At 37.3% G+C, this 11,482-nt stretch overlaps 2 protein-coding genes across 3 annotated transcripts; one reads left to right on the top strand and one right to left on the bottom strand.

The window, feature by feature from the left end:
* Positions 1 to 1,100: 1,100 nt before the first annotated feature.
* Positions 1,101 to 5,442, top strand: LOC112200710 (potassium transporter 5). Its single transcript, XM_024341718.2, has 8 exons — positions 1,101 to 1,343; positions 1,457 to 1,679; positions 1,794 to 2,042; positions 2,203 to 2,241; positions 2,383 to 2,643; positions 2,836 to 2,888; positions 3,591 to 3,705; positions 3,909 to 5,442. Exons 1-8 carry the CDS (start codon positions 1,170 to 1,172, stop codon positions 5,177 to 5,179), a joined length of 2,385 nt encoding a protein of 794 aa, XP_024197486.1. The 5' UTR covers positions 1,101 to 1,169; the 3' UTR covers positions 5,180 to 5,442.
* Positions 5,443 to 7,065: 1,623 nt separating this feature from the next.
* Positions 7,066 to 10,703, bottom strand: LOC112195814 (probable protein S-acyltransferase 6). 2 transcript variants are annotated; one of them, XM_024336021.2, is made up of 6 exons: positions 10,174 to 10,703; positions 9,787 to 10,085; positions 9,464 to 9,646; positions 8,648 to 8,956; positions 8,038 to 8,271; positions 7,066 to 7,934 (listed from the first exon to the last, which is right to left on the bottom strand). In XM_024336021.2, the coding sequence occupies exons 2-6, from the start codon at positions 9,928 to 9,930 to the stop codon at positions 7,470 to 7,472; spliced, it is 1,335 nt and encodes a 444-aa protein (XP_024191789.1). In that variant the 5' UTR covers positions 9,931 to 10,085; positions 10,174 to 10,703; the 3' UTR covers positions 7,066 to 7,469. The 2 variants fall into 2 exon arrangements, with proteins under 2 accessions (XP_024191789.1, XP_024191790.1); XM_024336022.2 differs by having other exon boundaries at positions 9,787 to 10,011.
* Between the last annotated feature and the right edge of the window lie 779 nt (positions 10,704 to 11,482).

Genomic DNA, 11,482 nt, shown 5'->3' with positions numbered 1-11,482 from the left:
ATACCATGTAATTTAGCATTTCGAAATCAATAGCATTAAATGTTTTTAAAACATATCGCTTTACTCCCACCTTTTTAGTTCATTTTTTTTTATCTAAAAGTGATTATTAGACAATTTATTATCTAATATAAAACATCACAGGTATAAAACTTTGTAATTGTTAATGTGTTTGACCATCCAATGACAACTTCGTAGTTCCGCCATTGTGGAGAAACTACTGATACAATTTTGGTTGAATGTGATGTTTAGTGGATGAGAACTCAAATAATGTAAAACCTATTTCTAAGCATCTATTTGAACTTTGAAGGGAACAACAATGAATCCTTATGGATTTCCCAATAACTAACACAAGTAATTAATATGGTCAATTATATATACTAATCAAATATTAAATAATAGTGTATTTCATGGTTTTTAAGTTTAAGGATATTTTAGGTAATTGGGTTGTGTATTTAGTAAAATGTTAGAATGAGAAATTAAATGATAGGTGTATTGAGTAAGGAGTGTGTATTAAGTAATTAGAGGTGTGTATTTAAAACTTCTCTTTCTTTAGGTTTTGATGAGAAAACAAAGCTAAAAATCAAGTAATTCCAAACTTCCAATATAGGAGGGAAAAAAAAAACAAACAAACGGGGTGTACGGGCAGGAAACTAGTGATTGACTAATTGCCGTAAGGGCCACTATCTCTTGCATATAGGCCAAAAATAAGATATCAAATCGTATTCCTAATGCCGCATATATCACAAACTGAATTTTACTCGAATAAAAATTAATTACTAGTCCATAGATTATAAGGAAAATAATCAAAATATTCATAATTGAATATTGCAGACTAGAATATCATGAGTACGATGGGAATATGCGACTCTAACCCACCGGAAAACTCTACAATGTTCAGTGCTTCTTTTTAATAGTATGCTGTTTTCACAATTTACTCTTTCCAAAATTTTAATAAGAAGATGAGTAACTGGACATGTAAGTACTAAACCAATTTGCCGAAAGAATAAAGCTAGCTAATTGAACAAGGATTCAGAATAAAGAAAAGTAATCATTGATGGATAAGAATAAAATAAGCTACAGGTCAGAATTTTGTAGGTGTTTAGTTGCCTATAAAACCCAGGCAGTCAATTAGTTTTCAGAGAAGCAACTGATCATCATCGATCAACAAGATGGCGGAGAAAGTGGAGAGGATGAGGAAATCAGTAGAGAAAGAAGGAGAAGAGTTGGAAAAAAAGAACGACCAGATGAATGAGAGAAAGGTATCGTGGGCAAAGCTCCGGCGTGTAGACTCCCTCAATTTGGAGGCCGGAAGAGTTTCCATGACTCACAGCCACGGCTCACAGGTTAGGGCACTGTGTTATTCCTACTCCCAGTTTGTCATTTCTATTTTTGTTTCGGCAAGCATCAATGATTTGTTGTACTTAATTTACCGGCTAATTCTGTGCTATTACATCAGGTGAGCTGGAGGAGGACGTTGAGTTTGGCATTTCAAAGCATTGGGATTATATATGGAGACATAGGGACGTCTCCTCTTTATGTGTATGCTAGCACATTCACTGATGGCATTGACAACAGTGAAGACATTATAGGGGTCTTGTCACTCATCATCTACACCATTGCACTCGTACCCATGCTCAAGTATGTGTTCATCGTCTTGTGGGCCAACGACAACGGCGATGGTAAGTTATCAGAAATATGAACTTTTCTTGCGTCACTAGATATGTTCTGATAATGGGTTAGATGCTGCGATTTAATAATTAATATCTGTAAGATGGTGCATATTCATCTTGTAGGGGGAACATTTGCCCTGTATTCGCTGATATGCCGATATGCGAAGGTGAGTTTAATTCCGAATAACCAGCCAGAAGACACGCAGCTATCCAACTACAAGCTCGACTTGCCATCAAACGAATTGAAACGAGCCCAGAAGATTAAGAAGAAGCTGGAAAATAGTAAAATGGCTCAATACATACTCTTCACTGTCACCATTATGGGAACTTCCATGGTAATTGGAGATGGGGTTCTTACTCCATCCATTTCAGGTAATTAATTCAAGTACCCACTCAGATGAATAATATCCAATACGTAGTACATGAGATTGGAATTTTCGTAGTGCAGTATTTAGAAGAACTTGTTTGTGGATTATATACTATTATATTTCCTGCAAAATTTAACAAAAGCTTATGTTCAATCTGCATGCAGTTCTCTCTGCAGTGAGTGGAATCGACTCGTTAGGAAAAAGTATGTTACAAACTTATAATTAACGTCGAGCAATTTGATTTGGATATATGATCAATATACTGCGTTTCTTAGGTATTGAGTGCTATATATTTGATCATTAATAAAATTGTCATTTCTCTCACACACACACAAATATATCAGATGCTGTCGTGGGGATTTCGGTAGCGATCTTGGTCTTTCTCTTCTCTGTTCAGCGATTCGGTACCGATAAAGTGGGGTTTACCTTTGCTCCTATAATCTTGGTGTGGTTCCTCTTCATCAGTGGCATTGGTCTTTACAACTTGTTCGTACATGACATTGGTGTTCTTCGTGCTTTCAATCCAATGTACATGGTTCAGTACTTCCAAAGAAACGGAAAAAAAGGATGGGTTTCCCTTGGGGGAATATTTCTCTGCATTACTGGTACTTGTTTTTTTTACACTGGCTTTTATATTTTCAATAATTAAAGCAGACATGCGAACTTCTTCCAAAATGATAGAGCTGTTTAATCTTTCGGACGGTGAGGCTTATTTTCTGCTTAGTCCGCAAGTCCTTGTTTATAACCATTTAATTTAATTAACTAGTATGTAATTAACATTATAAGAAAATAACCAGGCACCGAAGCCATGTTTGCTGATCTGGGTCACTTCAATGTCAAAGCAGTCCAAGTAAGTAGTCTCTACCCTACAGCCTGCACATAGTAAATACCATATGCCTGGTTTATTCGTCTTCATATATCTTTACTAGCTAGCATAATGTTGGAGACATCCGACTTAGGTTTCTTCTGGAATAGAGGAAACAAAAGCAATAATCGTTTTTTAATACAATAATTTAGATGTCATTATTGAGTTGACATTGACCAAATTAAGAACATCATTAACTTGACAGGGGCATCAACATATATATAAAACCAAATTTTCAATCACGAGTACGCGTACAGGAAAATGAATCTCCTCATTCTCATCCAATTATGAGAACTAGATTGACAATGGCCATATATGATGCGAGTATCTTACATTACGTTCAATACTTTGATGTTTTAAATGAAATCATATTTATATTGCGATTATTGCCAAAATGATAAAATTAGGATTTAGTTTTTTATTACATGCATAGTTTAAATTTTTATTTTCATATCCCGCATGTTCACAAGGAGAGAAAAATAATCGCATATGTATGTTTGGCACTTAAATAACTAACAAATTAAGACTTCAAGGGTTTTATATGGTCCAATAATACAAGCATGTGCATATCAGATTTAAATTAATTATTGTTTTTCTCGTAATCTGATTTTGACTACAAGTAATACGTACATATATCATAGGGTAGAGTCCCTAATCTAACAGTTTTGCCATGTATAAATTTTGCAGATCAGTTTCTCTTGCATTACATTTCCCGCGTTGATCACTGCATATAGTGGCCAAGCAGCATACCTCCGTAAGTTTCCTCTCGAGGTGGAGAAGACGTTCTACAACTCGATCCCAGGTGATGACTCAATCAATCATTTTCCTTTAAACAAAATTGCGGAAATTTTACGATAGACCGGTGTACGACACATTCCATATTTAAATAAGGTAGACATAATTGAAAAAAAAAAATGTGAAGAATGTCCGGTCCTATACCGTTGAATGGTAAAGTTGTCGTCAAACTTAACTGGTATTGTCTTCTTAACTCATTTCCGTATTCAGATCCTTTGTACTGGCCAACCTTTGTTGTGGCCTTAGCTGCTGCCATTATTGCCAGCCAAGCTATGATTTCCGGGGCATTCGCAATAATCTCTCAGTCCCTTAGTCTCGGTTGTTTCCCACGAGTTAAGGTCGTTCACACCTCCGCTAAGTACGAAGGTCAAGTATACATACCTGAGGTTAACTATATGCTCATGATCGCTTGCGTGGTGGTCACTGCAGCCTTCAAGACTACAGAAAAGATTGGAAACGCTTATGGAATCGCAGTGGTCAGTGTGATGGTCATTACAACTGGTTTACTTACTCTAATTATGCTGGTAATATGGAAGACCAGCATATGGTTGATTGCTCTCTTCCTTGTGGGGTTTCTTTCAATCGAGGTCATCTATTTATCTTCAGTTATGTACAAATTCGTTCAAGGCGGGTTCCTTCCTCTGGTGTTTGCTTCATTCCTTATGGCAATCATGGCGATTTGGCATTATGTACACAAGAAAAGATACATGTTTGAGATCAACAACAAGGTTTCAAGCGAATACATGAGACAATTGGCCTCAAATCCCAACATTAACCGTGTGCCTGGAATTGGACTTCTCTATTCTGAGCTTGTCCAAGGAATTCCTCCTATATTTTCTCATTTTGTTTCCAATATACCCTCCATTCATTCAATTGTGGTAATTGTGTCTATCAAGTCCATTCCCCTCAGCAAAGTTGCAGTGGAGGAGAGGTTTCTGTTCCGACAGTTGGAGCCAAGAGAGTACCGAATGTTCCGTTGCGTAGCAAGATATGGTTACAATGACAGAATGGAGGGGCCAAAAGAGTTTGAGCAACAATTAATCCAGAATTTGAAGGAGTTTATTCGCCATGAACACTTTGTACTTGAAGGAGAAGCACCCGGGAATGGAGAAAAAACAGAGGAGCAAGTGGAAGTAGAGCAACAGCCTAACCCTTCGTCTGCTTCCTCACCGTCGATTCAGTCATTCAATGCTGGTAGGTCAACAAATTCGTCTAACCGGATTGTGTCTAGCCGGATTGTCCCTGTTCCAATCCGAGGGGCCGAAGAGGAAATGCAGTTTGTGCAAGCAGAAATGGAAAAAGGGATGGTATATCTGCTGGGAGAGACAGAAGTGGTTGCAGCAGAAAACGCATCTTTCTTCAAGAAGCTCATTGTCAACTATGTCTATGATTTCTTGAGGAAAAACTTTAGGCAAGGGCAGAATATAATGGCAATTCCAAGGTCTAGGCTTCTCAGAGTTGGAATGACCTATGAGATTTGAGATTTGAGGTGACAATGTCTAAAATAGAAGGAATAATTGTATCCAACCATTGACAGTTGGAGCCAAATTTGTGTAAGCAATTGAGTAATAGGTTCCAAAATGTGCTTGTCTATATGCTAACTAGGAATCCCCAAAGGAGTGTGAAAGTGTGCGAGTATGGGTGATCAAGTGAAGTATGGATGGAGTGGTTGTTTCTACAGGCACTTTTATTTCTGTTCTGCTTGACTTTATTATAATACATTTGTGGATTAATTTAGTTTAAAGTACATTTTAATGTATGAGGGCTATACAAGTTAATTTTTCGAGTATCATCGACAAACTACTCAGCCGTTTGATTACCATAAAGTAGGGGAGGTGATATTGAATAACACACATGTTTCATTGGTAAGGAAATGAACTAATCTAAGGCAAATAAACCCAATCGTGGCCAAGAAAATAAGGTTGCAAGCCTAAAGCGCATTCCGAGGAAGGTCATAATACGATGGCTGAGTATGCTGCGAAGAATAACTAGAATTCAGTTATAAAGTTTGTTTCACAAAAAATATGCCTGAAAATGTACTGAAATATATACAGCAAAGTTAGTTTTTTTTTTCATGGATTATTTCTAGACACCTATATGGGTTGTCTCCAACCCTTTGGTCTTATTAGTTATTCTTAATTCTTAACTAATACTTCATGACAAGACTCATACAGCAAATGCCTTTTGAAATGTGTCCTCCACTGGAATACTAATAGATTGGATCAAGGATTTGGCAGTAAAGTTCAAACTTGAAAAGTTTAAAGTGAAATGGATCTAGTAGAGTATTGAATATATGTGCATTCTAAGTGCCAATATAGCCCCCCTGGCTAGCAATGAATTTCATTTTTCGAAGGGGCAATTAAGAATGTGCAAGCTTAATAAGCAATTTTTTTTTTTTTTGACTTTGTCAAGAGGAATCCAAAGGCTTCGTAGACTCAAGATAAACCCCTTCGGCGCATGTGAAATGCTCCAACTGTGCATTGCAGCACAGTGCCTGACCACTTTAACAACTTCGGGGTTCAAACCTAGGTTGGGGAGCACACTCAACTAAGCAAGAACCACTAAGCCACTTGCAGTGGTTACTAAATAAGCAAATTAGGACAGCAACAAATTATTTCAATAACAGATCCCATAAATTTACTTTAAGAATCCAGGCTTAAAATTAGGACGTCCACCTCTTACCATCCTAGAAGACCTGATAGTTTAGTTTAATTAGTACAATGCGACAGGGTAATGTTATTTTCAAACAATTCTAAGTTTATGTCAATATCTAAGATGGTCAATAGACTTCTCTCAATTAAAAAATTAATACTAAGAAACATGAAGTGGGTGATAAGAACACTGACAATTCAATGGTCCAAATGCCCCTAAAGAGGATTTACTAGATACCCTTTATAGCATTTTTTTTTTTCCTCAAAGGAAATGACTTTTATTAAGAGCTTGAATCTACATGGTACATAAAATCTTCTAACAAATCATCCTCTATGAAATCAGGAGGCTACTCAACCCAAACACATAATCTGGCAAGAAAAATGGAAAGATACTAAAAACAAAGGATAAATAGCCAATCTATGGAGTAAACTATTTGCCTCAGAAAATTGCTGACCTATAAAAATGGCTTGTAAACTACAATTTATGGCTTTGACGTAGCTCCCTCTGTAGCAGCAAAGGCTTCGGCATTTCAGCAGACTACACAAGGAGAATGTATTTACAAGTTTGTTCTTCTTACGCCTCTCTATCCTCCACCTACAGTCTCACTGTCTCTATGTTTTAAGAGATAAATTGGTGAATGTAATACACAAGTTATAATTAGAGAAATCGTTTACATACATCTGATTTCTAGGCAAACAATTAGTTTCCTCGAGTCTTTTTTTTTTTTTTTTCCTCAACTTAAATCTAAAACAACTCACATATATATCCCATGGATGACAATTGCTGGCATGACTGATAGCCATCTCCGGAACTGCACCACATTCTACGAGCTCTTCTGGGATTCAATCAAGAATAATGAATATGTGATGATGACCATGGTTTCCTGAAGAATATACTTCAATCCAGGTAGCCATAAATGCAGTTTGATTTATGTCAAATGTCTCTTCACTGTTTTAACTGACCCGCAGCTTTCATTCTGAATCAGTCCTACCACTGAGAACTCAAGTGTGATAACATCCTTCCAATGGCGGGAGTTCAGCACTATGTCAGTATCCAATTCCAATCATCCAGATTAGCAACTATTATCAAACTTGGCTCTAATATCAAACATAAATTGCTCTACTTTAGGTCACTAGGCCCTTCAATCTTCTGTCTGCCTGTTGTTGAACCATCTTCCATTCCGAACTCAGCAGCCAAGATTTGTATATCAGGTGTGGATGGCCAGTTGGCTTTCTGATCCCAGTTTGAATGCCTCGGCTGAGTCCCACACCTCTCCAACCTATCCATACCAACAACACTATCAATCTGACTCTGTAGATCCTCAAGATCTTCAGCAGCCACAGCTTGGCGTTTTCCCATCTCTATGTCATATCTTGGTTTGGGCATCTCTGGGCTCATAGGATGACCTAATGAAATTGTTGAATTGGTATAGACAGAAGACGACTCGCCCTTAACCTTTTCCCTGAAGTTATGTTTAGATGGAGGAATTCTAGAGCAGAAAACTTCCGCGATATTTTCAAAACACCCACGATTATGCGGGTTCATCTTGATAGTGTAGCGATACCGGAAGTTCTCATAAGTTGTCTGCAAGGAGTAAAAATTAAAAAATTTAGGGAAAAAAAAAATCCTAGTCAGAGAGAGACAGAGTGGGAAGGCCAAACAGTGATAAGGGTCAAGAATAAGGAACCTGATTGGTGCAGATTAAATATAGATGGAAGCTACTGAGACCTCCAACAAACCAAGCAGCTCCAAATGTATATAGAATTAGAATTCCTGAAACAGGTGACTTCAATAAAGCTCTCCAGAGATCATAATGGTAAGCATCCATTATTTTCATGATGTTTACCCAGGAGAAGGCAAAGACATAGAGGCACAGCATGGCTGTGGAGGACACAAACAGGAAAAAAAATCGGTAATTCCTCTGCAAGAAGACAAATAAATTGAACCTCGTTAGGCCCATGAGAGATAATAATATATCCAACAAAGATAAAAATTAACCCCTTGAACTCAAACAAGGAGGATAGTAATGATGCAGCTACATGCATATATTCAGGGTATGGACTTCAGAAGGAATGAGTGTAGGAAATTCATAACCCTAGGTACTGACCTCAGGAAGGAATGAATGCAGGGCATTGAACTCATAATGCATATGCAGGGTATTTACTAATATTTTGAAAATTCTAGAAGATCTTATGCTATAAGATTTGATTTCATATTACAAAGATAATTCATAGATTTTAAAAACAGAATAGCTGTTTAGATTGAGAGAGAAATAAAAATGACAAAATGAAACATACTCTCCCAATACATTGCCCCACCCATGGGCAATGGTGATCAAAACGCTCCACACAATTGTTGCATATAGAGCAGTGCGAGCATCGGGGCGGACGATATAGCATGCATGTATGGCAGTATTTGACCTTGACAATTGAGCCATTAACCATTATATCTTTTGTGGGTGGTACAGTTGGTGGTCCATTCTGACTTCCTGGCCACTCAGATGACATACTAGACATATAACCATCATCTTCTGGTTCAGGAGGATGCAGGCTTCGAGGAATAATGCCAGGATCTCTTGAAGCTGTAATCAAGAGAAGACTAACAACCTGCAGAAGTCGGTATTCCAAAACCGTTCATTACTAAAATTGTATACACCATACAAACAATATGCAAGCTCTTTAAAGAAAAGTCAAGTAACCAAACTTATTATCACTAATGGTACCACACAGCAGAACCATGTGTCAAAGACAATATTATTTCAGAAAATGCTATAATAGGGCTTCCATCTCAAAAACCTCATTGGAGCTAAACACTAACAAATCATTATGTGTCTCTGCCTAAGCAGGAACAAAATTATGTAGGTCCTTATGCTCCATTTGAAGTTCAAACATTTCAATTTCTATATTCTGGTTTTCCAAAAACTGGCAATAGAAAGTTAACTAGATAAATCCTATGCACTCACTTAACAGATTAAGTGAGAAATTACATATCCTTAATAACAATGCTGCAACTATATGAGTGAAAATGTCTACTCTTTCTATTTACTTTCCTCATACCAGGTATCTATCATATATTAGATGGGAATCGGTAAAGCAGTCATGTAAAGAACTCACACAGACTGTAGATACGACAGCTAAAGCCACGATAAAATTGCCAATATGGTAGGGGAAAATACGAACTAGTCCTCTAGAAACAAAAGCACAAAACAAGATGACCGGAACCACAATCAGCGACACAGTAAGAATCAATGACTTGGCATCCGGACCAAATATCAGTCTGCCATTGAAGCAAAATTTCTGCACAGAAAAGAAAAAAAATGCAAAAGATGAGACACATTGTACCTTTCCGCAAATCCAAACACCAATCCCAGCTTACTATAGCGCCTATCAAGAACCTTAAATCTAAATAGAGAAACTGAAGAGGAATATAGACCTACATTGTTTCCTTTCCAAACTTGAAATACTCTGAGGGAGGGGCCAGGGGGGTCCATAATCCGGCGGTCGGAGTTGGAATGCTGATCATGCATAGAACTACCGTGCATTCCTTCCCGCGTTCTGACCAAGTCGTCGTCTTTTCTCATTGGCCCGCACCCTTCAAATTCCTGAGCTCAATGCATTTGATTCTGAATCTCAAGAACAACAGGTCGTCTTCCCTAAACGATCTGCAACACACACAATCCCGACCCACACACAACGCTCTCAGAATCATGATAGTCTCAGCTCAACATTTCACAATCTATAATCCAAAAAAGGGTTTGAAATTAACAATCTTTCCAGAAATGGGCACCCAACATTTCGATTAAAAATCAAATCTTTGAGCGTACCTTGTGTTTTTATTGAATTCCGGTTTCTGGGTACTGCAATGGGGGGAGGAGAGCACCGTATCCGAAGCTTCCGTGACTCAAAAGAATGCGGGCTTTTTTGGGTTTAGGATTCCGATGAAATTTGCAGACGCTGAAGCTCGGAAACTGGTACGGATCAGCGGAGGAGGATCGGAAATCTGGTGTCTCCGAAACCCAAACAAGACTTTGAAGATGGGATAGTGATTACAAGTCAGAGAGAGAGAGAGAGGAACAATGCGTTTTGCCACCGTGGCGATGACCTTTCCCGACGACTCGGATCGCCGGTTTTTTCGAATATTTTTGGCTCCGTTTTTGTAACTATATGTTTTTTTTTTTTTATAATTTAAATGGGGAAGGAAATTCTCACTAGTTGTGGGAGGAGGACAAGTATGATGATGAGGTTTGTGAGCCGAGGACTTCGCCCGAGCTTTCTCCTACTCTGTTATAGCCTGAAGTGCTGGAATATGAGCTTAGTTTACGCACCAATATTGTTTCTCTCTGGGATTTTATTGTTAATTTTTGGTAATTAAAAGCACTTTAATCAAAGTGTTTTCGTGAATCATGACCCCTTGGCTTTGGAGGGCCTTGCTTGCCTCCCCATGCATGAAATTTTAGGCGCCCTTGCTTTTGCTTTTGCTTTTGCTTTTATGTCTCTCTCTTTTCTCTTTCTTTAGTTTTAGGTGTCTTAGAGATTAGGAACTAGGAAGTTTCATTAAGGCAAAGCTGATATGTGGAATTTACCTAATACATGATTTTTAATGAGATACATTTCATATGTAAGTTGTAACATATTTATATACAATACAATGCACAGTAGCGAGGTTTTCTCTCCTGGTCAAATACTGTCAAATGATCCTGTTGCTGCGTATTTAGGGTGTGACCTAAGAATTTCATAACTGCGGCGAATTTTAAAAGTTAAGCCTTCTAATCATAGTATGCATTTAATTTTTTTCATAAGAATTTTACGAAAATTAAACTATAAACTCAAAATCTAAACAATAAAATAACAAACAAAATGTAATATAATATCCAAATGATTATATTGTAATTAAATAATAAGGCCGAAAATGTTCCAAACCAAAATTTAAGAAATTGAGCTAAACACTTTCCAATTTAAAACTATAAAGAGAGGTTAAAGATGTTGTAGACCAAAATTTAAATTAATAAAACTGGAAGGTTCAACAAAAATGAGAGAATTGCTTTTCTTTGACATTGGGGTAATTGCATTGTTTTTTGAATCAAATCTAAAACGATTTCTCATTTATACTCAAGCCAGAATAACCATTACATA

This window comes from Rosa chinensis, chromosome 4 (genome assembly GCF_002994745.2).
Source record: "Rosa chinensis cultivar Old Blush chromosome 4, RchiOBHm-V2, whole genome shotgun sequence".
In the NCBI taxonomy this organism is placed as follows: Eukaryota; Viridiplantae; Streptophyta; class Magnoliopsida; order Rosales; family Rosaceae; genus Rosa; species Rosa chinensis.
Note: the sequence above shows the minus strand (reverse complement) of the source record. Positions and strands in the feature narration are given on the sequence as shown.

What these genes read in the sequence shown, in the direction of transcription:
- LOC112200710 (XM_024341718.2), top strand. Translation starts at nt 1,170, where the DNA reads ATGGCGGAGAAAGTGGAGAGGATGAGGAAATCAGTAGAGAAAGAAGGA. An exon ending in TCTTACTCCATCCATTTCAG is followed by an intron (nt 2,043 to 2,202) that starts GTAATTAATTCA and finishes ATCTGCATGCAG; the next exon opens with TTCTCTCTGCAGTGAGTGGA. An exon ending in AATCGACTCGTTAGGAAAAA is followed by an intron (nt 2,242 to 2,382) that starts GTATGTTACAAA and finishes CAAATATATCAG; the next exon opens with ATGCTGTCGTGGGGATTTCG.
- LOC112195814 (XM_024336021.2), bottom strand. Translation starts at nt 9,930, where the DNA reads ATGAGAAAAGACGACGACTTGGTCAGAACGCGGGAAGGAATGCACGGT. An exon ending in AAGTTTGGAAAGGAAACAAT is followed by an intron (nt 9,647 to 9,786) that starts GTAGGTCTATAT and finishes TTTTCTGTGCAG; the next exon opens with AAATTTTGCTTCAATGGCAG. An exon ending in TGGGGCAATGTATTGGGAGA is followed by an intron (nt 8,272 to 8,647) that starts GTATGTTTCATT and finishes GTCTTCTTGCAG; the next exon opens with AGGAATTACCGATTTTTTTT.